Here is a 21,549-nt window from a genome sequence, read left to right on the forward strand (position 1 = left end):
CGAGGTTTCATTCGCGGATGAAAATCGGCAACGGATTGGCATTCACAACATAAGCACAAACAGAAAAGAATAACAAAAAACAACATTAAAATACAAAAAAAGAAGCAACGGTATTTGAAATAAACGAAACGTTTTTGAGTGCATGCATCAGGTCAGGTACTAAATTTATTTCAAATTATTTCTTGTCCAATTCAACAACCAATTTTCGAGAAACGCATTTGACTGCAAAATATATTTTTCCCGCGATGTGGGTCACGCCGCGGAGACAAGCCTGCATTCAATCACGGTCCTCCTTGACCGCCACTTGCGGCTCAAAGTTGCCACCTCGTAATTTTTGCCGCTCGGCGCAGCGGGGCCGCGCGCGTAAACCATACGGATGCAAATCGCGGACGTAAAAGCGAGCCGGGATGGGACATGTCGAGTGCGTCATTAGACAGAGAGAGTTACTACGCCGGAGAGAGAGAAGGAAGGACGCTGACGCCGGTGGGAGAGAGAGGGACGATTTGAATTTTCACAGAGAACATCCGATACATTGAATTATAAAGTCACGCGTCATAGAACGCCGTCGTTCCTTTCCATTTTAATTTTTTTTAAAAATTTCTTTTTTAATTTTGGTTTTAAAATTTAATTAGGTTGAGGCTGACGACTGTAGCCGCACTGTTTGGCACACCACCTCGCTAGGAAATAATGCAAGTCGGGGTACTTGTCAGCTTTCTCCGCCTCTTTGCCGCGTACTTTTCCCTCTCTCGCCCTTTTAAACGTCTTTTTTTTTAGTTGGAAAGGGGAGGGCGGCCCGGTAATGGAATGGGGTTAATATGTGGCGCGGGGGGAGGCGACGCGGCGTTGCCAAGTTTGGCAGTCGACGGGGTTGGTCGGCGCACAATGCCTGGAGCGCGCTGGAGTCCTGGAGGCACAGTGGAGGGGAGTCGAGGGGAAAGAATTCACGCAGCACGACGCGAATCCAGCAGCACCTCGCAGGGCCGCGCCGCTCCACGCCACGCCGGGCCCCGTCCCAGTGTTCCGGCACGCTTTTAAGGCTCAAGGACCCCTTCGGCCCTTTTTTCCAGTGGGCGCACCTCCTCGGCCAGCTCCTTGCGGCCGTCCTCGGGGACCGAGTCGAGGACCCAGGCAATCGCCCCGGTCCGGTGCGATACAAGATTCCCTACGGAAACTAGGGGAAGCGGCCGCCAAAAAAAAAGGCGACGCACACCGGATGCGCGCCAGTTTCGTTTTGCTCACTTTGGTTTTGGCGACCGGTTAGCCGGCCGGCCAGCCTATCACAGCGCACACGTATCGGTGGCGTCGGCCCGACGCACACGGCCAAAAGAAAAAACCCAACGCGCAACTCGAATTTCATTAAAAAGTGCGCACTTGAATGTCCCTCATCCCGCGCGAGCGTGCGCGACCGAGGCCCGCCGTAACTCGAGTTAAGGTCGTTCAGCGAGCAACTTAACTCCCTTGCTCGAAAGGGTTAATGAGCCCTGGAGTGGCTGGGCGCGGCGCGGTGCGGCACGGCGCAGTGCAGCGCGCGATGAGAAATTCAGACTGCCGCTCATCGCGCATATCTCTTCATATTTCATCACTAATAAACAGCATTCCGGCACCGAGGGCCCCGAGGGGTCCCGCGCCCCCCGGATGGCTTTGCATATGCATGGCTCTGCCCTCGCGGCAAGCGCTGCCGCTCCAGTGTGCAAGCAGCGGGGGTGGCTTGGCTCCAGCCGCGCTTCGGAAGTTTGGGCAATCTTGCTTCTCTCGCGCCCGTCTGGAGAGCGCCATGAGTCCAACGGAGACAAAACGACTCTTTTATCCTGAATCCTTGGGCTGATCAAAAGCGGCGCATGCCTCGGAGAACGACCCCGAGCGACCACCGGGCGGCAACCTCGCACTGCCCTGCTTCCCGTCTGCGAGTCTGCGACACTGTCGGGTCGGCGTCACACTACTGGCCCCACACTGTGCGGCCGAGCTACTTATTCATACGCTTCCGAGGAATGAATGGGAACGGACCGTCACATGGAGACTGGCGCGCCGGCCTTCCTGAAACCCGATTATTTGCGCTTACGAGTGTGGAGTGTGTTTGTGTGAGTGGGTGTTGGTGTGAGCTTCTACACGCACCTCTTTTTCAGGCCTAGCGCGAAAAATAAAAGGATGTTCTATTATGAAAAATTTTTCATCCCCTCCCCTTGCTACGCCAAGAGAAGAAAGACCCGTGTGGTTTTTTTTTCGCCTCGCTCCCCCGGAGTGTGTTTTTGTGCGTACGTGTCCGTGAGTGTGAGTGTGTGTGTGTGTGTGTGTGTGTGTGTGTGTGTGTGTGTGCATCTGCTCAGGCTCTTTTTCTGTTCCAGGCTGGTGGCGCGTCGGCGGCAGGGGTGGTGCCGTCGGAGAGCAGAAAGCGCATCGCATTCGCCCCCGGGAGGCGCGTCCACCAAGACACTCCGGGCCGCTCTTGTTTTCCGTCGCTGCCTTCACGAACCTCGAACCTCGAACCTCGGCGCCCGAGTGCGGACGGCGCTGCTGCACCGCGAATCGGAGGTGAGTCCGATGCTCGTTGCATCACCGAGCTCGCTGCGGTGACCTTTAGCCATCCCGCCCGGTCGGCGCGTCGTCGCGTTGGTCAGCCTGCTGGCAGACGAGCGAGGTTCGCTTAGGTTGGCGGCACTGGCAGCGGCTGATCGGCGTTAGAAGTGTTGGTATGACTGCCCCGGGCTTGCAAAACACACCTGTCTGCTAGGCAAACTGTGATGTAAAAAGTTAAAATATTCCCTTTTTTGAAATTTCCTATAGAATCTCTGTCGGAAGAGAAAGACCTAGGGGCCCTTGTAATTTCCCCGGCACTTGGTCGGGGCCCCGTCGGACTCGGGGAGGTAAAAAGGGTCACGGCCGACGAGAAAGAGAGAGGGAAGACGCGCGGCGGAGGTCAAAGCGTTTGCTTTACGCCCCGCCTGAATATAAAACGGCTTTTACTTGCATTGCCTCATTTTTTTTTTGAAATTACCGCCGGTCAAATTACGTGCAGCAGCACGGCCGGCCTTCATTCCGCGTTAGTGGATTACTGTTCGTTGTTGTTGTGGCGCCGTTTCCCGCGGAGTCGGCCGCGACCGCCGCGCTCTGACCCCTGCCCGTGAACTAGACCCGTACAGGCCGATGAACACAATTTTCGCTAAATAAAAGCGCCCATTCTCCTTTCCCGGTCCCGGGATGGGCCGTGCCATGGCCGGTGCCTCGGCCGCTCAAAATCAGGGCTGGGCCGCGGCGTGAATATTTGCCGAGCTTCCAGGAACAGCCGCGCGGCGGTGAGCGCGCTACAGGGCAGTGCCGTGGCGGCCCCCACCACACCGCCGCCACGCCGCCGCGCCAGGAGTGGGGGCCGCAGAGGGGAGGGAGCAGAGAGGAGGGCGAGGGAGGTGGAGGACGCGGTGGAGGGGCGCGGCTACCCCTTTCCTCAATGCAGAGGCCGAGGCTGCACCCGCTGCAGCGGCCCCTCAATGCGTCACATAAATTTGGGGCATAGCGTGTTCTAATAAGACCAATTCCCTGCCCCCCTCCTTCCTCCTCTCGCTTCTCTCTTCCTCTTCCCTGACCGCCGCGTCGCTCTGTCTCTCCCTCTCCGTTGTGTCCGTCTCTCCTTTTTTTTCCCCGCGACAGTCCCACTCCTACGCCCTTCGTAAATCGCTCCTAATCGTCGCGCCGCCACGCCCCGCCGTCGTCTACACTGTGTGAGCACCATACAAGCCGTATGCAACGACGTCGTTGCGCGCGCACAATGTGTCTGCGTGTGTGTGTGTGCTTGTGTGTGTGATGGACACGAGTGTGTGCGTGCGGCGGGCGTAGATACTCCGCGCCGTTACAGCGTACCTCCGCAGGCCGCGCGGAGTATTTACGTTGACGTGCTCATTTACGGCGGCTGACGAGGTGGCATGAGGTACGTGGGGTATTTACTCTGTCGCCGCCACTCCCGACTCTCGGGGACGGGGAGGTAGTGGTTCCTGTCTTTTGTTTTCATTCCAGATGCAAAAACGACGCAGCGCTGAAGGCCCAAGCCGCCACCGCCCTGATCGCGGGGCCGCGAGAGAAACAATGATAGAGTGGAGGGGGGAGGCGTCGCTCGCAGCGAGCCAAACTGTCCCTTTATCGACTCAAAGCCGCCCTTCTGTCTCCCTTTCTCCTCCCTGGCCGCCGAGCCGCTCGCCGAGCAGCTCGCCGAGCTGGCCGCCGCCGCCGCCCGCACCCCAGCCAAAGCCGAAGGAGCTCGACCCGACCCCGGCGGCCGTCGGACAGACCCGACTCGCGGGGCGACGTCCGAGGCGGCCGCGCCATTCACCCGCCGTGCCGAGTCCGGCCGCGGGCGCGCTGGTGGGCCTGGCACGCCGCGGACGCAGCCCCGAGGCATGCGCGCTGCGTCCGCGGCGCGTCCGCGTCCTCCCCTCCCCGCGGCCGCCCCGCGCCGCGACGCCACCGACGCCGTGCCGCCGTGCCGCGCCGCGACGCCGACGTCACTCGTTCGCCGGACGGAGCCTCGCCATCATGCATCGCCATCGGCTCCAGCACAGCATCTCCAGCGCTCCAGCGCCGGCGTGACCCCGCGGCGACCCGCGGCGCGGCGTGTAAGTAGCACCCTGTACGCCTAAGACGCCGTGGACGCGGCCGTGAGGTAGGTGGAGGTGTCTCGCCGGCCTTTGCCGCGGACGAGCGGACGCGAAGCAGGCCGACAGACCGGTGCCGCTGACAGGGGGACCCGGACCCACCTACCCAGCCAGCAATGACAGTCGGAGGTCCGGTGGGCCTGGCTGGCCGCCTGGCTGCCCGCCTGGCCGTGCGCCCACAACGGCCAAGCATCTGCTCCGAGCCGCCAGCCTTTTGTGTGTGTTCTCCAGTTCTCCAGTTCTCCAGCCCCAGTTTGTCGCTGCCCTGCCTGCAGTGTCCCCGTCCCAGTGCGTCTGCTAGGCTCGAGACCGCCCCAGGGGACGCCGAATTTCACTCCGAGGTCGCTGTCAGGTCAAAGGGTAAGTGTTGTGTCAGTGTCGTGTCGGCTGCAGCGCCGGTCAGTCAGTCAGCTGTCAGTCGGTCAGTTGGGCCAGTCGGAGGTGCCCGCGCCGATTCGATTCATCTGAATGCCGTCCGATATGTGTGATCTTGCTGTGAAAATATTGAAATGGGGCCAATTTGACGGTACAGACGGCACAAACCCAGGTATAATGTATTTGCAGTGTTTGGTTCAACCAGCGCGTTCAATCCATGATAGCCTCGCTGGGCTTTTGCTCCCCGTTCGAACGCTGGAGTGTTTCTCCGCTCCACAAAGTCTGTGCCGTGCCGTGCCGTGCGTGCCCGCGACGGCCAGAGTGCCACGCCGCGGCCCCGCACTGTTTGCGCCCTGCTCGCCTTGTTTTGCGATATTAAAAACGAATCCAACGACGCGAAAGCGCCGCTATCTCCGCCAGCAGCACGCCAGCGCCGCCATCTTGGCGTTATGATGGCACGGGGTGCGCAGACGCCACCGCGCAGCCTATTGATTTTAAATATGGCCGCGCGGCGCGGGGGGAGGGGAGGGGAGGGGAGGGGGGAGCTGAGCCGCCCGCGCTCATGTATACATAAGGGGGAGGGGGCGACGCCTTACGCATACACTCCGGGTGTCAAATGAACCCAAACTTGAATTTACGGAGCTTTTCTGCTCCACCGCCCACCGGGATGGTAGGGGTGCCGCCCGCCCGCCGGAGCGCTGAAGCGTGCTGGAGACGCTTTGCATAAGTTAACGAAGGGAGGCTGCGAGGCCGCGCCCTGGCGTGGCGTGGCGTGGCGTTGCGTGCCGTGCCACGAGAAGGGCGCCGCGACGCCACGCGCAAACTCTCCGCAGAAAAAGCACGATTGCGAGAAGCGAAGGCCACCCCTACCTGACGGCCAAGGCCATCGCTCGGCCGCTCTGCCCTTTTGTCCGGGCGGCCGAACAGTATGCGACCACACCTGCCGCGCAGGTCCAGCCCTTAAATCGCGATAAAAGAGGAGGAGAAGGAGGAATCGGACGCATCTGGGAAAAAGAATGAGATTAGCATCGGGTGTGTCGAGACAGGTTCTCCGCCAAGGCTGCCAAGGCCGGGCCGGCCGACTGGTGTTCGGCCCCACAGGCCGTAAATACCCAATGCACACTTCCACGCTGTCAAGAGAGCACGCGCTTTCCATTAGCCAGATTTCAAACCTCGTCCAGACTAACTTTGCCACGCTTGTTCTGTTCCAGGCCCAGCCGCGGCGAGGCCGCGAGCAGCCCAGCCCGCTGTCGTTGTTTCGCATCACAAATTTGTTTTTCCTTAAAAATTATATATACTTGAAGCAAGTACAAGGTCCTAATTAAGATCCGCACACTGTGGTAGCCGGTTGAAAAGTTGTTCTCCCAGCGACGTCGGCGGCGGTCAGCTTCTGGTCGGCGTCGTCGGTGGCGTCGCAATATGCGGGGCACCCTGTACGTATACTGAATGTATCCTGAGTGTATCCTCGTCCGGTATACCTTTAGTATACGTAACAGGAGGCCCTACCTTTCATCGCTGGACTCGTCGGCGCTGCGTCGGGGCGTCGTCCTTCTTGAGAACGGCGAACGCTGGCAAGGAGACAAGGCTCGGGCAATTTGCGACTGCACTATGGATGCGCGTTTTCTGAATTGACTGCGCATTCTTTTGCAATCTGTCTAATTGCGATATAAAGTCTCCGCACAGTGTTTATCGTGTTGCTTTCCCTGGCAGTTGATACAATAAAATAAAATAAAAAAACATGTTTGTCCTATTTTTTCCCGGTCCCTGCTTGCAAAAATCAATTTAACAACAAATCTGTAAGTTTACACTAAAACGAAGCGTGTCCAAGTACAGAGAGAATATTTTTTACTCGATAGCTCTCTCACAGATAAGCGAAGCTGGAAATTGGTTCAGATACAGAAATTAAAATTTACTGTGAGATAATGACTTAAAAATAGCGAACAGAAACCATATTTCTGAAAGATAGGTGGTCAAAACTTTTTTTAAGAAGAAAAATGGACACTTGAATAATCAGTACAACGTTTTGCTGCACACAAGGCTGCCACAGTCTTTTTAATTTCACCAACAATTTTAGCTGAAAAAAAAGAGCAGCACAATTTTGCATCAGACATAAATAGAATGTGATTTCGATACATTTTTATGCAGTGTGGGCATGATACACATTGAAAAACTGCGATACAATATAAACAAATGAATCGAGCAAAAACAGTATTTTTTGGCCATACCTTCGGAAACAGTTCCGAGGGTGCAAACAACAATTCCACACATTTTCCCGAAGCATTCGATAAGGCCCAGACGGACCCAGTTTCTACGGAAACGAGAACAACACAGCGGGCATCTGAATGGGTTCGACCGGGCACACAATAGGCGGCCTGACATAATGGCCGAAAGGGTTCTCTGAGGATGCAGTGCGGCCCGCAGCCTGCACGATGACACAACTCAGGTCATTGGCATTTCCACAAAACCGTGCGTGCTCCACAAAGTGACAAAGGCTTGACAGATCTGGCTCGGATGCCCGCGTTCCCTGCAGGGCTGGCCACCCGATTGTTAACCAAGGGCAGGGAGGGAGGGGGTGAAAATCTTTTTATCCCTCGCCCAGAAGAGAAAGTCTGCGATCTGGACCAATCAGGGTGGAGGTGTCCCGGCAACCCTTTGAGCTTTCTCTTTGCGTGCCGTGGCCACTGCAAGTCGGTACCGAGGCCAGTTGCACTCCGACACCTTGTCCTAGGCAGACGGCCGGCCGCTCCGTCGCCAACGCGATCACCGCGACTTCGGTTCGGGAGTCAGAGTGCTCGTCCAGCAGAATGGTGGAGATGGTGCGTTTCAGAGGGCAGGTGGACGCGAAAGGAGTACCCGATCAGGAGGTAAGTACTAGAGAAGGTGGTTTTTATTTGGTACATTTAAATTTTCTAAGTCTGTCTGGAAAACCATTGACCGTGGGGTATGCCCGGAAGAGCGGTCGCGACCACGCGGCCCGCGGAGTCCGCGGCGGGTAGCGGCGACAAGGGCGTCGGAGGTTCGAATCGGACCGGCCGACATAAAACGGTCCGGACGCGAGAATGACGATGCGAGCGATGCGGGGAGGCAGGGACAGACAGCTTTATAGGCGATAAAAGCGGAGCGTCGCTGCACTTGCGGCAGGTCAGCGCCGGCCGGCGTGCCGAGGCTGCCGAGGCACTGGGCCACGCCGCGGCGCCGGCAAACCTCGCCGACCAAACCGCGAACCGCGATCATTAGCGACACTCGTCCTTTTCAAAATCTCGCGCCGCGCCGCACGCACGCATCATGGGGGCCGGCGGGCGTGGCGCGCTCTCGCGGCAGAAGCCCGAACCCGGTCGGCGCGCCGCCGCACTACTCCACGCCGGCCCCGGCGGCTCGCTCCCCCCACCGCCGCCTCCCCCCTGCCCCTCATTGGCGGAGCCGGGGCCAGCATGGCATCCCGGCCGAACAACAATGGGGGCCGTTTTTCGTCTGTTATTTTTTGGCAAAGCTGGAAAAAGAGGCGAAGGGCTTTGAATCCCTTGTGATTCCGTATCGCCCGGGTGTTGCCCGGGGCGCGGCGCGGCGGATGCCCCGTTATTGCCTGCGGCGGGGAGGGGAGGGGGAGGGGCATGGTCGATGGCTTACCCCTCCCACCATTGGCCGCGCTGCCGTTGCCACGGCAACCAGCTGATATTATACGGGGAGGGGAGGGGCGAGGCTGATTTAGCTGACGCTTGCTACCGGCAGCCATGCAGCCAGCATCTCCGAGCTTTCGGCCCGGTCCGTCCGTCCGTCCGTCCGTCCGTCCGTCCGTCCGTCCGCCTTGGCGCTGCCGCCGCCACGGCCCGCCAGGAAGCTGCCCGCCGGTCGAACCAATGGCCTTTTAATCGTCCGATGATTGATAACATTGTGCGTGTTGGAGGTCCTCTCGGCACGCGCCGCCGGTCCCAGGGAAGCCCCGTAAAAGCAACGACCCATCATATTACACGTAAGGCTCACGCATCGGCGGGCAGAGGGCCATTCGGATAAGGGACCATCACGAGGGCCATTCTCGTCCGTTTTTCAAGCGCCAATCTGCATGGCGGAAACGAGCGATCAAGTAGATCGAGTTGAATTGACCGAAACTAGCAGTGACGGCTAGCCGACGCCGGCGACATCTGGTTGATGGGTCGTTGTGGGGCACCGCTTAGTACTGGTACTGAATCGCTGTACACAGCTGTGCGCGGCTGAATGGCCTCGGCGCTACAGACAATTCTTATTGGTCAGTATTGTAAGCTGTTTAGATGAAGTATAATTACTTGCTGCGTTTCCAGCCATGGAAATGAATATAAATGAAGCACCTCAATAATTTTGCGGCTTACTACAGGCGGTCACGGCTGCACGCACACGCACAGACACACTCATACAAACAGGCACTCGCACTCACACACAAACACACACAAACACGCACACACACAGTCATGAGGTGGCCTGGCAGACGTGCAACCTATCTCAAACCCATAAGCCCTTTCAAGTGGAAGATTGGTCATACCGCACACCCGCGACCCAATCCCAGAGGCCGCTCTTGAAACTGTCTGATGGAAAACAGAAGAAACTGGTTGGCGCGCCGGCAGGCTGGCGGCGCTCTTGCATTTTGCGAGGCAGCAGGCGTGCTGCATCGGCCGAAGGAAAGTATAAAGTAATCCGCTGCCTTAGGAAACAGCAAAATAAAACACCAAAAGAAAAACGTCACACTGGGCACAGATTTTCAGATTGGTGAAAGGCACCAGGTAGTGCGGGCAGTGCGTCCAGGGGCAGTAAACAGCGGTGCTTATGTGACGACGCGTCAAAACGCGCGATTTATTGAGCATCGTGATTAAAAGTGGCGATAAGCAAAGCGAGTGGCGGTGGCGGCGCGTGGCGACCCCGTGACGTCACACGCCTTGGCAGTACGTGACGTCGAATTACGGCCCGTAAACACAACAGCTGGGCGTAAATTACCCTCGAGCCGAGCACCGGGCCGGGCCGAGCCGAGCCGAGCCAGGGCGGTGGCATGGTGGCGTGGCCAGCGTGCGTGACGTGACGGTCGCTTGTGACCCTCGGTGATACGTCACGGCGTCGCAGTCTGGAACCCCATTCAAACAGTTCGCGAGGTGGAGTTTCCTTGTCAAGGGTCGCCCACATATTACGTAACATGGTTGCCAAAGGGGCTGTGCTGGGATCTCTGACCTCAGAAACGTCAGGTCATGCTTCCTGTTTTGGGTAGAGGGAAAATTGGTCTAGGGTAAAGTTGCGCCATTTGACCACCGGAAAGCACCGCGGCTTGAAGGCTTACCGCAATCACCATTCCGCGTCGCCCGTCTTCACGGCGGTCGCCATCTTAGATCCACTGTCATCGTCTGCAAAGAAACAAAGCAAATCATTTATTTAGAGTGGTGATCATTTCGAGATGAAGCGCGAGTATTTTATTCATTGGCCGCTGCGCGCTGCGCCTCCATGGCTGCTGGGCCGCGCCTCGGCGGCCGGTTCCTTCGGGATGACGGCTGGCATGGGGGGAAAGGGGAGGTCCCCGAGGACGCCGCGACGCCGCGACGCCGCGTTGCCGGACTGCCGGTCGAAAGCCACGCGCGGCGCCGCCAAGAAAGCCGGCCGCGTTGCCAAACCTTCATCATAAAGTTGACCTCAACGACTGAAAAATTATGACTGAGTTAGGGTCTTCCAGTGTTGCCAAAGGCGGCAGTAGCGAGGTCGTCTTGGCCCGGATACAGCCAAGGCCACGCGCCGGGCCGCTGCCGGGCCCCCGGGCAGACGGAACACATGTGCCGGCCGGGCCGCAGGGTCAAAGTCCGCGCCGCGACACTCGGGCTCGTCTTTTCGCGCCCGCTCCAATCCGAAACGCATCACAGCCCCGCGGCCTTGACCCATCAACAACACCCCCATAACCTTGGCCGCTTGGCCCGCGATGCTGCGATTCCTAGTTCATAAAATGGTAGTCGTTTCTACTTTTATGTGGCTCGTTTATGGCCGGGTATGCCTTTAACTGTTTTGCGGTTCGGGTAGGTCAGCGCCGGTGTTTATTCTGCCTTTCTCTCTCGCCGGTTATCGCGGTCTTTGTGCGTTCCGCCGCGTTTATTGCCCTCTTTCTCGCACCACATGCGCGCACGCACGCACTCACTCACATCGACCCGCACGGCCGGAAGCGCGGCCGTGCTTGCTCGCAGTTTTTAATTTCCTGCCTTTTTTTGTGCCGCTATATTACTTGGAAAAGAATAATGGAAATATGGACTGAACTGAGCATTGTGTCCCTATTTTTTTTTTTTTTTTTTAATTTTTTTTTTTTTGCCTCTAAGAGGATGGAAAATTACGTTAAGAAAATTTTTGAATTTATGGAAGCTCTTTTTTAGGGTTGAGAAAGAATAAAACAGTGAACCGAATCTTGAATTCATTTAACAAGTTGTAGTGGGTGATTTTCGTGAAAGGTTCTGCTTCTTTTTTATTTCTGTGTCCAGCTAATCTTTTGACTCAAACTTTATTTGCCGTTCATCTTGGCCTGCGACGGAAGCAGCCAGGACGCTATTCCTCCAGAGATTCCTCCCCGCCGTCCGCCCACGCCGCGCCTTTTGACAAACGACTCAGTCGCTCACGGATATTCGCAGAGGGATGGCGTATTAGGAGATAAGAGGCGGAGGGAGGGAGATGAACGGCAGCCAAGAAAAGGAAAAAAAGTGTTGCATATTCAGCGCTCGCCCACCCCGACCCTTCAATGTCACACGCCAACTGATCGCATCCTGTCAACAATGCATAGAGTTCTCCCCTCCACCGACGTCGTTTTTTTTCTCCTTTTTCATTTTTCACACAGACGGGCGGCCTCACCAACACACACGCGAGGTCACGTCTCTTAGTTCAGAATCTCGTCAAGAGATAGCGACTCCGTAGCGGTGCCGTCGTCGCCGTGGCAGCTCCCAGAGCTGGGCTGACGTCCGTGCCACTGGTGAAGCCCGCACATTGTGAATTTGCAAAAGCCGCGACGTTTTAAAAATTTGACTAGGAAAGTAAGCAGCGGCTTGCTGTCGGTGTGCTGTGCGCAGAGTAGCCGACCCGGGCAGGTATGGGGCCCGCCGGCCGCGCGGCCCGCCTCCTGCCGTCGACCGTGCAATTCTTTTGTGCGCCTCCGCGCGGCAAGGGTCCATCCCGGTGTGCGAATTCCGCAAACGCCATTGGCTAGTCGGCGCGCAAGATGGTGGTTTTTCGCGCGCGCCGTCGGAGGGGGCCACAGTGACCCTGTTTTCGCGCAAGGTGTCGGCGGGAATGTCTTGTTGTCGGTCATCGTTCCCAATGAGCGCGCAAGACGCGCCGCTCACGTGGTGCGCGAACTTTGACTCTCCCGTTTCGCTCGTAAAGTCGACTATTTAACCGTTATCGGCCTCATGCGGTATCGCCGTGCAATCTTTCCCCCCTCCGGGGTGGTCGCCTTTTTATTCCAGTTTTATTTGTCGACACGTCGCGTAGACGGCAGACTCTGTCTGCAGCGGGGCCGGCCGGGGCTCCGTGGAACTGCACAAGGGAGCGACGGAGACGGAGAGAGTTTTCTATTATTGTAAATACCCGGAGCGCCCTCCCCAGACGGGGGAAGGTCGACCGGAGGCCGGGAGGAGGCCCGGAGGAGGCCCGGAGGAGGCTCGGAGGCTTGGGGGAGGCCGGCAGACACAAGAGAAGTCGGCCGGCAATTGTTCCGAGCTGAGCGCACCTCAAATAAATTGTAGCAAAGTGAGGCCGAGTGACAGACCGGCCGCGCGGCGGGGGGAGGAGAAAGTGGCAGCACAAAGCACGGAAAGAAGGGAAAAAGGGAGAAAAGGGTGGCCAGGTGACCACCATAGAATCGGGGAACGAAAGCGAAATCGTGTAGGCAGCCCGTTAAAAGGTTCGGAGGAAGACAAGGATTCACATTCGGTCAAATTTCCTTTCGTTTTTAAGCAATTTTTTTTTCATTTTTTAATTTTTTTTGATATGTTGTTCGCGTTTGCACTTCGTTGTTCTTATTTTGTGGGGATGGGGGCAGTTGCACGGTTTGAACACAAAATTGAACACAAAATGAAGAAAGTGGGGGTAAAACAGTCGATTGCAGCCCAGGCTTGGCGCTTCTTTGGTGGAAGACGCCTTGTCAGAACTGCTGCAGACATGCCTGCGATGTCAGTGGACTGGCGGTACGTAGCAATGCCCCCGCATGCCCCCGGCCCGTAGCGCGGCGTAGCGTCGCGATGAAGTACAATCAATACAGGCCATGGCGCCGCCAAGGAGCGGCCTGGCTGCCGCGCCGTGCCGCTGGTTGGTGGGTGGCTGGTGGGTGGCTGGTGGGTGGCGGCTGGTGTGTGAGCTGGAGCGTGCAAGGGAGGGAGCGCGGCGGCCTGGAGCGGCCTGGAGGGTTGGGGCGCGCCGCGAGCTACACTGCCAAACCAAAAACATTTTCCTCGTTTTTAATTTTTCCAGGGGATTACTACACGCTCTGCTGTTTTTCGTCTGAACTTGGAGGTGGGTGACTCCCACACACACATGGACCAGAGCGTGGCCCCGGCCGAGCGAGCGCTTCTCCGGTTCAAGGCCACGGCAAAGTAGTGCTGTAACTTGAGAGCTCCGTGGGACGCCGGACCACGTGACTTGGTGGAGCGACGCGTGTCGCTGGTGGTTCCCAGTTCGGTTCCCAACGAAACGCGTACCTGTCCTTTCGCTCGCCGGAGCGGCTCCTTCAGGGCGCCCCGAGCTTCCGGGCCGCGCCGCACGAGGGCGCCACCGCGCAGCGCTGCCGGCGACGCGGCGGCCGCGTGGGGGAGCCCCATTTTACCGCCGCGAGCATCATCCGTTTATTTAAAATTAGATTCTGTTTACATTAGCGGCCATTTGTTTTGGGAGACTCTTTCACACCGCGGCCGCGGCGGTGCGGCTTTGGCGGTTGACGAAAGAAAGGCCCCCTCCCGCCATCCGCATCCAGCCCAACCACAAAGGGAGGCCGACGGGAAGGGTCGAAGTGCAGGCGGTTACGGCCGAGGTCAAAGGGCAAGGCTGCCCGTCCAGATAAGGGCTGCCTTTGCCGAAAGCGGGAAAGGGCGGCGTGGCAGCAAGATTCATGTGTGTGTGTTTGTGTGTGCGCGCCGCCCTCAGCCCCCTGAGCCGTTCCAAGCCATTTGCCACTGAACGCCCCCGGGTTCCTCCACGGCGGGGGCAGCGCCCTACCTCTGTTCCGTCGACGGCCACCCGCATTGCGCGGCCGCGCCATGGCCGCTCATCAGGGCAGTTAGTTCGACTCAATTGGTTCAACGAGAGTGGCGGCCGTCGGGGAGGTGCCGCGGGGGCGCTGCGCTGGAGGCCCTGGAGGCGCAGCGAGCACCGCCTGCCCGACACCTTTCCGAGTGCCGACGTCGCGCTATGCAAATACCGGCCTGCCCCGATAAGTCGGCACGCCCTCGGCAACTCCCTCTCCGCCGCGTTGCATAAAAATGTTTCCCAATTTTAGAGCCCTCCGGAGGCCCGGCAGGCGAGCCGAGCAAACACGCTTCCCGCCGGGCTCCCCTTCCGGGACCTCCGAGCTCCCCGGATGATTTTTGTCGGACAAAGACGGCAGCGCGGGCCGTGCCGGCCGAAGATTGGGCTTGGCTTGCATAGAGACACGTGCGGGGACGACTTGGCCAGCCCGGCCCCTCGCTTGGCTGCTTGGCCTCGGCCGCGGTACCGCTTGCGCCTTGCCCGCTTCATGGCTAAACTTTGTCGCATTCAATGCCGCTGGGCCAAATTGGCTTCCCCGGGTTCGTCCTCCGCGACGAGACCCTGACGACGTCGCGGCGAGGCGGGGGGTGCTCGCTGCGTGCCTTGCAGGCCTCGCAGGCCGGGGTGCGCGCCGAGGGGTACACTGTAACACGATACTGCCAGCGACACGCGCGGTCGAATCGTGAAGGCAAGGGACGGACTGCACCGTGCAAAAGGAAGATGCCGAGCAGCGTTTCTTGGGACGCGTTATGAGTGCGAGGGAGACAGGGCGACGAAACAACTCTGTTCAGTTCAGAATCAGCCTGCAAACTCGGTCTGTTGCTGTTGCAGATGAGCGCTGTCGACACACCTCCCCGCCGGTAGGGGCCATGAGACTTCGTCGTAGGCCTCCCGCACAGCGGGCGAGCTTAACGGGACGGCCTACCTTGCGCCTGGCGCCTTCACACTGCAGGGTAGGCAACCTGCACCACACTCAAGCTTAACGGGACGGCCTGCCTGACCCGACAAGAGCTGCTTCTTCCGCAGGTAAAAATCTAATGAGTTTCCCAGGGTTTTCAAATGGATCTTTGAAAGGGAAACGGCGCTGTTTTTGGTTAGAGCTTACATCAGTTCTCTGTTTTGCAGAAGGCGGCAGTTTTGGATTCAGCATAGGCCTCCGGCACGACAGACGCGTGCTGCGGGATCACCTTCCTCGCCCCTGCCGAGTGCAGTTTCTTCACCAACCACGTTCCAGGTAACAGTCTGTCAAAATCATGCGATTTATATTTACGAAAAGCGACTTTTGTTTCGAAGCTTGGCCGCCACCGCGTTGCAGATGGCGGCGGGCGAGGCGGCGCGGCGTGGCACGCCGTCCCCACCGCGTCGGCGGCCATGCCGCGGATATCGAGTCTGGGACTGTAACTCGCGGGCTAAGCATGAATTACTCGACAAGTGGTCCATGCGGCGCATTGCGGCGCCTTCCCCACAAGGTTGCATACTGTACGACCGTAAACAAGCCATGCGGCCACTGCAGCCGAGCGGCGCCCCCTCCACCGTCGCGGGGGCAACGGACTGCCGCCCGGCCGGCACAGCCCGCCGAGATCGGCCTGACCTAATTATTTGTTTTTATTTCAATTTTTTTTCCACGTCCTCGAGCGAGTTTGCATTTACCCCCACACGATTTTCGCCTTCTTTTTTTCTTTCGCGCGGCTCTTTATCACAGGTGGCGTACCCGGCGTGGCGGCCGGCCAGCGGAAGGGGTAAAGCACGCCGCCTTCTCCCACGGCGTTCTTTACGGCACCCAAACAACGCGTTGAGGACCGCGCTAGAGGTCATTAAGGACCCGTTCATGTGATGTAAATACTCTGCGGAGCTCCTCATGTGTACGTGAGAGTGTGTGCGAGTGTGTGTGTGTGCGTGCCAGCAGGGCACTCGTGAGCGTGCGTGCGGTTCGGCGATGAGGCGCGCATTCAAAGTCGTTTCCCTTTAGGAGACCGCACACGGCTAAAAATCAATAGTCGAATTTCAAAATTGATTACCCCGCACTCGTTAGGTGGTCTTTCCCTCGCCTCTAAAATGGCACGGAGATATTATTATTGGCGCGACTATCGCTTTCCGCCGCCTTTGCCGACGACGTGAGAACGGCCCGGCCATCCGTTCTTCACACGGCCGGCAGCGCGGCATCGCCGGACGGGAGGAGGAGCCGCACAAACGAACGGCCCCAGTGACGGCCGAAAACTGCCTGACGAAACTGCAGTTTACTAAATTCCCTGCCGACTGCCATTCTGTGGGTCGAGCCTTCCCGGCGCGGTCTCTCTCCTCCCTTCCGCCGAAAGCGCGTCGCAAACGACGGGTCCACGCGTCCGTCTCCGTCCCTCTCGTCGGCTAAGTGTTTTCGCTAGAACGAGACGGACGTAGGAGAACGAGTGCACACGCAGTCTTATGCCACCCTCGGTGGGCTGCGGGGGGACATTGCGAAGCGCGTTGGTCACACACACACACACACACACACACACACACACACACACACACACACACACCTTACTCACACACATTGACGCACACCGCAAACACCGCTACCAACGCGTAAATCAAGCGCTAAGGTCTTATATTACGGCCAAATGAGACAGGCAACACCCCAAGTCAACCACAGAAAAAAAAAGAAAAAAGAGAGAGAAAACGAAAGAAACTTGTAATTTGATTGCTTGAATTATTTTTCTCTCAAATACTGAGCGCTAAAAAATTTTTATATGAAAAGAGTGTGTTATTTCCTGTGAAGTTTTTTTTTTGTGGTGGTGGGGATTAGCACGGGTATCTCCCGAGAAAATATAAATCATAATTATTTGGGGCGACTGTGGTCAGCGGGCCGCAAAACAATTAATTTATTGGCGGCGCGCCGAAGAAAACACAAGCGTCGCCACCTCAATTTACTGCCCGCAATAAAAGCGATCGGCTGTCGCCCTGGGTGACGGATTTACAGTGCTGCGTTAACTCCTTCCAGTTCGGGGATTCGGAGATGGAGAGGGGGCGCCACGGTGGAGCCGTACTACTTGCAACTGGGGGCATAAGTGAGATTTTCTGTTGCGATTCGACAGTGCTTAAGTCCAGTTGAAAATCAGTTAAGCTGGGCGGGGATGGGGGAGTGGAGGGGAGTGGGGGGATGGGGCGGTTGGACCAGGGGCCGGGACAGCTGGCGATAAAGAAGCAAGTGTATGGCCGGGCGGCACTGGGCGGGGCGGGCGGGGCGGCCCGGCAGGCCGCCTTACTGGACGTGGCAGCGGGGGCCCGAGGCCCGGCTCGGCTCGGCTTTCGGCTCGAGTTCGGGTGGCGCGGCTGGGCCCGCAGGCCGGCAGCTCGGCTCGCACCCGACGCACCGGCTCGGCTCGGCACCACCACGCCCGGCTCGCCCGGGCTCGGGGGAACGGACGTCGGCTGCAACTGACGCGCGCGGCACGAACGAACGAACGAACCCCCGGCCCTGCCCAGGCCTCCGCCTCCGCCTCGCCTCCGTGCAGCAACGCGGCATGGATGGAGTCCCCTTGATTAAAAAGTCAGGGTCAGGGGGCCGAAAAGCGCGGATGCACTAGAAGAAGGCGCAGCGCGGAGACAGGCCTCCGTCTCTCTCGCGCGCACGGGCCCTGCCTCGGCTTGAGAGAGACAGGCGCGGCCTCGCCGTGCCTCGCCGCCCCTCGCCGCGGCCGCCATGCCGCCGGGCCGGCCTGCCACTCGGGATTAAACTGACACATCCTGTTCCATAAGATAGAGCGCGACGTTTGGAAAGAAAGGGGGGGCTCCTCCCCAGCCGGAGTGCACTGCCTGCCTGCCTGCCTGCCGGTCCAGGTGCCATCTGCCTGCCGCCAGCCCGGTCTGGGCGGCATTCGGTGGGGATGCCTCCCCCATTAGGTGATTAAAAATTACTGTGCGCGCCGCCAGCCCGGCGGCCTTGGTGACACCAACCTCCCTCCCCGCAGCAGACGGAGGCAGGGCGTCAGGCCGCTGCACTGCGGCCAGAGAGCCACGCACCGAAGTGCGGCCGATGCCCGTTTACGTGGACTCGGCGTGGATTCGACGCCGGGCCCGCGAACCTGGCCCGATAAAATGTAGTATATAGGAGCGGAGGCAAAGAGCTTCAGGATGTCGGGCCGATACAGCGCCGGCGATAGCGGTTAGTCGAAGGCGCGGTACACTCACGGAAACTGAGTCCAGACACGAGTAGCAGAGGGAAAAAGCGGCCGCAGAGGTCATTTTTATTTTCCTTTAACAGTTACGAAAATTATTTCTACGCTTTCCTGAAACGCATTTCACATTGTGACCCGACGGAAGTGCGTCGGTAGTTCAAAAGCGCGCTAATTTTTACCATTTTCGCTTCCGAGACAGAGTAGCCAGGGCAGTGTGTACATTTTTACCGCCACAACCTTCCACCATCACCATCTACCGCACCACCGACAACTGAAACCTGTTCTCTATGTAAACGAGGCTGTTGCACTTGGATGCCGCAGGTCACACACAAACATACACTCACTCACACACACACACACACACACACACACACACACACACACACACAGAGCATGCACGGACACGTCGCAACGCCCATGGACCGTCCCACCTGCGAGGTGTGCGCTGCCAAGCGCGCCACGCCCGGAGCCCAGGCGGGTCGCTGGTGGTATTCCGGTCCGGAAATATGATTATTTTCACTTTCCGCCCGTTCGGGGCTAGATTGGGACCGGCGCGGGACGCGCTGCGGTCGGGCTAACGTCGGGCTTAGTCGCCAACCCTTCCCGCCATCGCCCCCTCCCTCGCGGCCACCCCTCCCCCTCCCCCCGCCGCCCCACGCCGCCGCTGGAGCCAATCTTCCGAGACAAGCAGGCGGCCGACCCTCGCAGATCCTCCCTCGAGTCTGCAGCCATCCCATCCACCCCACGCCGCGGTACACTGCCACAAACGGCGCATAAAACGAAATTTTATGCAACATATTCACAAAAGAGAGCGGCCCTTTTTGGTCACGACAACTTTCGCCCGTATTGCAAAAGTATGTGTGGGGGGGGGGAGGAGGGATACATGGGAGGGGGGAGGGTGCTTTCACGAAAAGAGAGCCAACACGAAATCTTTCTAATTCTCTTCATGGTCCGCGTTTCTGAGAAATTTAAGCTAAATTGCAAAACGAAAGAAAAGAAGGCAATATCCGGAACAAATTGCTGCAGCGCGCAGCAGCAGCAGGGGTGTGCCTGGGAAACTTTAGCCAACGCCGACAGCCGGCAGCCGTTGCGGGGCGTGGCGTGGCGTGGCGGGGCGCGGCGCGGCGGGTCCTAATATCGCCAACCCCACTGGGGCTCGCTGCTACTGATTGCCACTAGGCGTTATTAGAAGCCTCCTCGAGGAAACGCCCTGCAGGCCGCGCGAGGGGGAGGGGCTGGGCCAAGGGCTGGCCCCGGGGCCAGTTGCAGTGCCGTTGCTGACGCCGTTTTGACAAGGGGATGACATATTTCACCCCCAGCGCACGCACACAGCCAGACTAACGCTCACACACACACACACACACACACACACACACGCACACACACACACAGTGCGCAGCGTTCTTTTCCGTTCCTATCGGCGCAATCGTCCCCGGACCAATCGTTCTCATCAGGAGCGCCCCTTTTTCTTACGAGGTTTTTTTTTTCCTCCCTTCTGGCGATCGCATTCTTTCCGTCTCCCTTCGGACTGCGCTGCCAGTGCCGCTCCATCCTTTTCTCTCTCCCCTCGGCGTATTATCCGTGCGATTGACTTCTTCCGATGCAGGTCGCATCTTTCGGGGGCCCGGCCGCTCCATAGATGCAATTGCGATTTGAGGACGTTGGATGCGAACGTGACCCTCGGGGAGGCAGTCTTCCTTGAAAGTCAATGAGGACACAACCCTTCCTTTTTTTCGTCCTTCTTGCGTCGCATCCTCGCCAGCGTCTGGCTTTGCGTTTGATTTTTTTCCCTCGCCTAAAAGTCTTTTTCGTCAGGAATGTTCTTGCACTGGTGAGAAGGAATGAAAACTTTTATAAAGCGAGACGCGACGAGAGAGCTTCGGCGTATAAACAATCCAATGGCGCGCCCGATCGAATCGTGTTTAGACGCCCCGCTAGTGCATTCGCCCGCGATGGAGAACAGGCTGGCCGATGATCAGATGAAAAACACTAACCGTGTGAATGTAAACAGAAAAAAACAAAATGGCGTTCAGGGAGACTGCCTTAGCGGGCAACGTCAGTCAGAACCGAAACCGTGGGCCGTCATTCACCCTCGAAGCACAAGGAGGGCCGCACCGAGGTGCTCGGCGGGTGCGTTGTTTGGGGCAAACGGTCCTGTTAGTTCCCGAGGAATGTCAACACGCTTTCAGTGTCCGGGCGAGACCCATGGCGCCGCCCCGCGGTTTCAGCGGGGAAGTACGCCGACGGGCTGGTGCGGGCCTCGGCCGCGCGAGGGCGCCACCGTCTGGCGGGGCGCGGCGGGGCGCCTCTAGGTAGTTCCGGACGCGCCCGCCGAGGCGGTGGCGCCGAGACGCCGTCGCCATGGCGACGTCGGTGACGTCACGGCGGACCTAACCTCAGCGCAGCGTGCGGCGACGGGTACCGGCCAGCGGGCAGGTGTCTGGCACCCGCGGGCCTGCGTCGGCGTCCGCGACCATGGCAGGGGGACGCGGGGCGGCGGCCCGATCTCGCAGGACAACGTCACTCATAATGAAAAAGAGTTGCTGGTGTGACTCCGGGAGTGGCGGGCCGCCGGGGCGCGACGCGGTTGGAGGGCGCGCTGTCAAAGCAAGGCGTGGCCGGTCGATAGCGCACCACTGGGCTCAAGCTGTGCACCCAGTACACCGTCAAAATAGCGAATGACATGTCTGTTTTACATTCGTCGGATTGACTTGTGGTTCTATTCAATGGTTCATATGCGACGTCACAAACCCAGACTCGGTTGAAATGGTTATTGTAGGACGCATTTTTCACTTCCATGCTTCTTTTTCCCCCGATGACAACCTAATATTGACCTTACATTTGTTTAAAAGTTGCACTGCCTTTTTTTAGATCACCTTGCTAATGAATCTTTTGTTGTGTTTCAGACGCGTCTGTACGCAGGGCCCCATCCGGCCGCAGCCTCCGAGGTCGGCGCCGCATCCGAGGGCACCGGCGGGCCCGCGTGGGGCCCCGCCTGGCCTCGGGCCGAGCCTCGGACAATGGGGCGCGGCATGTGTGGCCAAGGTCAAGACCGTGCGACCATCTCGCCCGGACGCCCTGAACCCCGGGACGTCTCAGCAGTTCGGCGCGTCATGTGGGGCGCGACGCGTAACACATGTGAAGGCAACTTTTTCTGT

General features: G+C 58.5%; 1 protein-coding gene and 1 long non-coding RNA gene across 2 annotated transcripts in view; one reads left to right on the forward strand and one right to left on the reverse strand.

Moving 5' to 3' along the window:
* The window catches only part of LOC117641111, a 192,144-nt gene that overhangs the window by 100,481 nt on the left and 70,114 nt on the right, over window positions 1-21,549 (reverse strand). The window contains exon 5 of the mRNA XM_034378224.1: window positions 10,312-10,375. Within this exon, the coding sequence (XP_034234115.1) occupies window positions 10,340-10,375 (36 nt within the window). The 3' untranslated portion in view covers window positions 10,312-10,339. The remainder of the gene's footprint in view (window positions 1-10,311; window positions 10,376-21,549) is intronic.
* Window positions 7,739-15,468, forward strand: LOC117641113. The gene is made up of 3 exons (XR_004587477.1): window positions 7,739-7,879; window positions 15,066-15,260; window positions 15,360-15,468. It is a non-coding gene; the product is annotated as an uncharacterized LOC117641113 (long non-coding RNA).

Source organism: Thrips palmi, unplaced genomic scaffold (assembly GCF_012932325.1).
Source record: "Thrips palmi isolate BJ-2018 unplaced genomic scaffold, TpBJ-2018v1 HiC_scaffold_15, whole genome shotgun sequence".
In the NCBI taxonomy this organism is placed as follows: domain Eukaryota; kingdom Metazoa; phylum Arthropoda; class Insecta; order Thysanoptera; family Thripidae; genus Thrips; species Thrips palmi.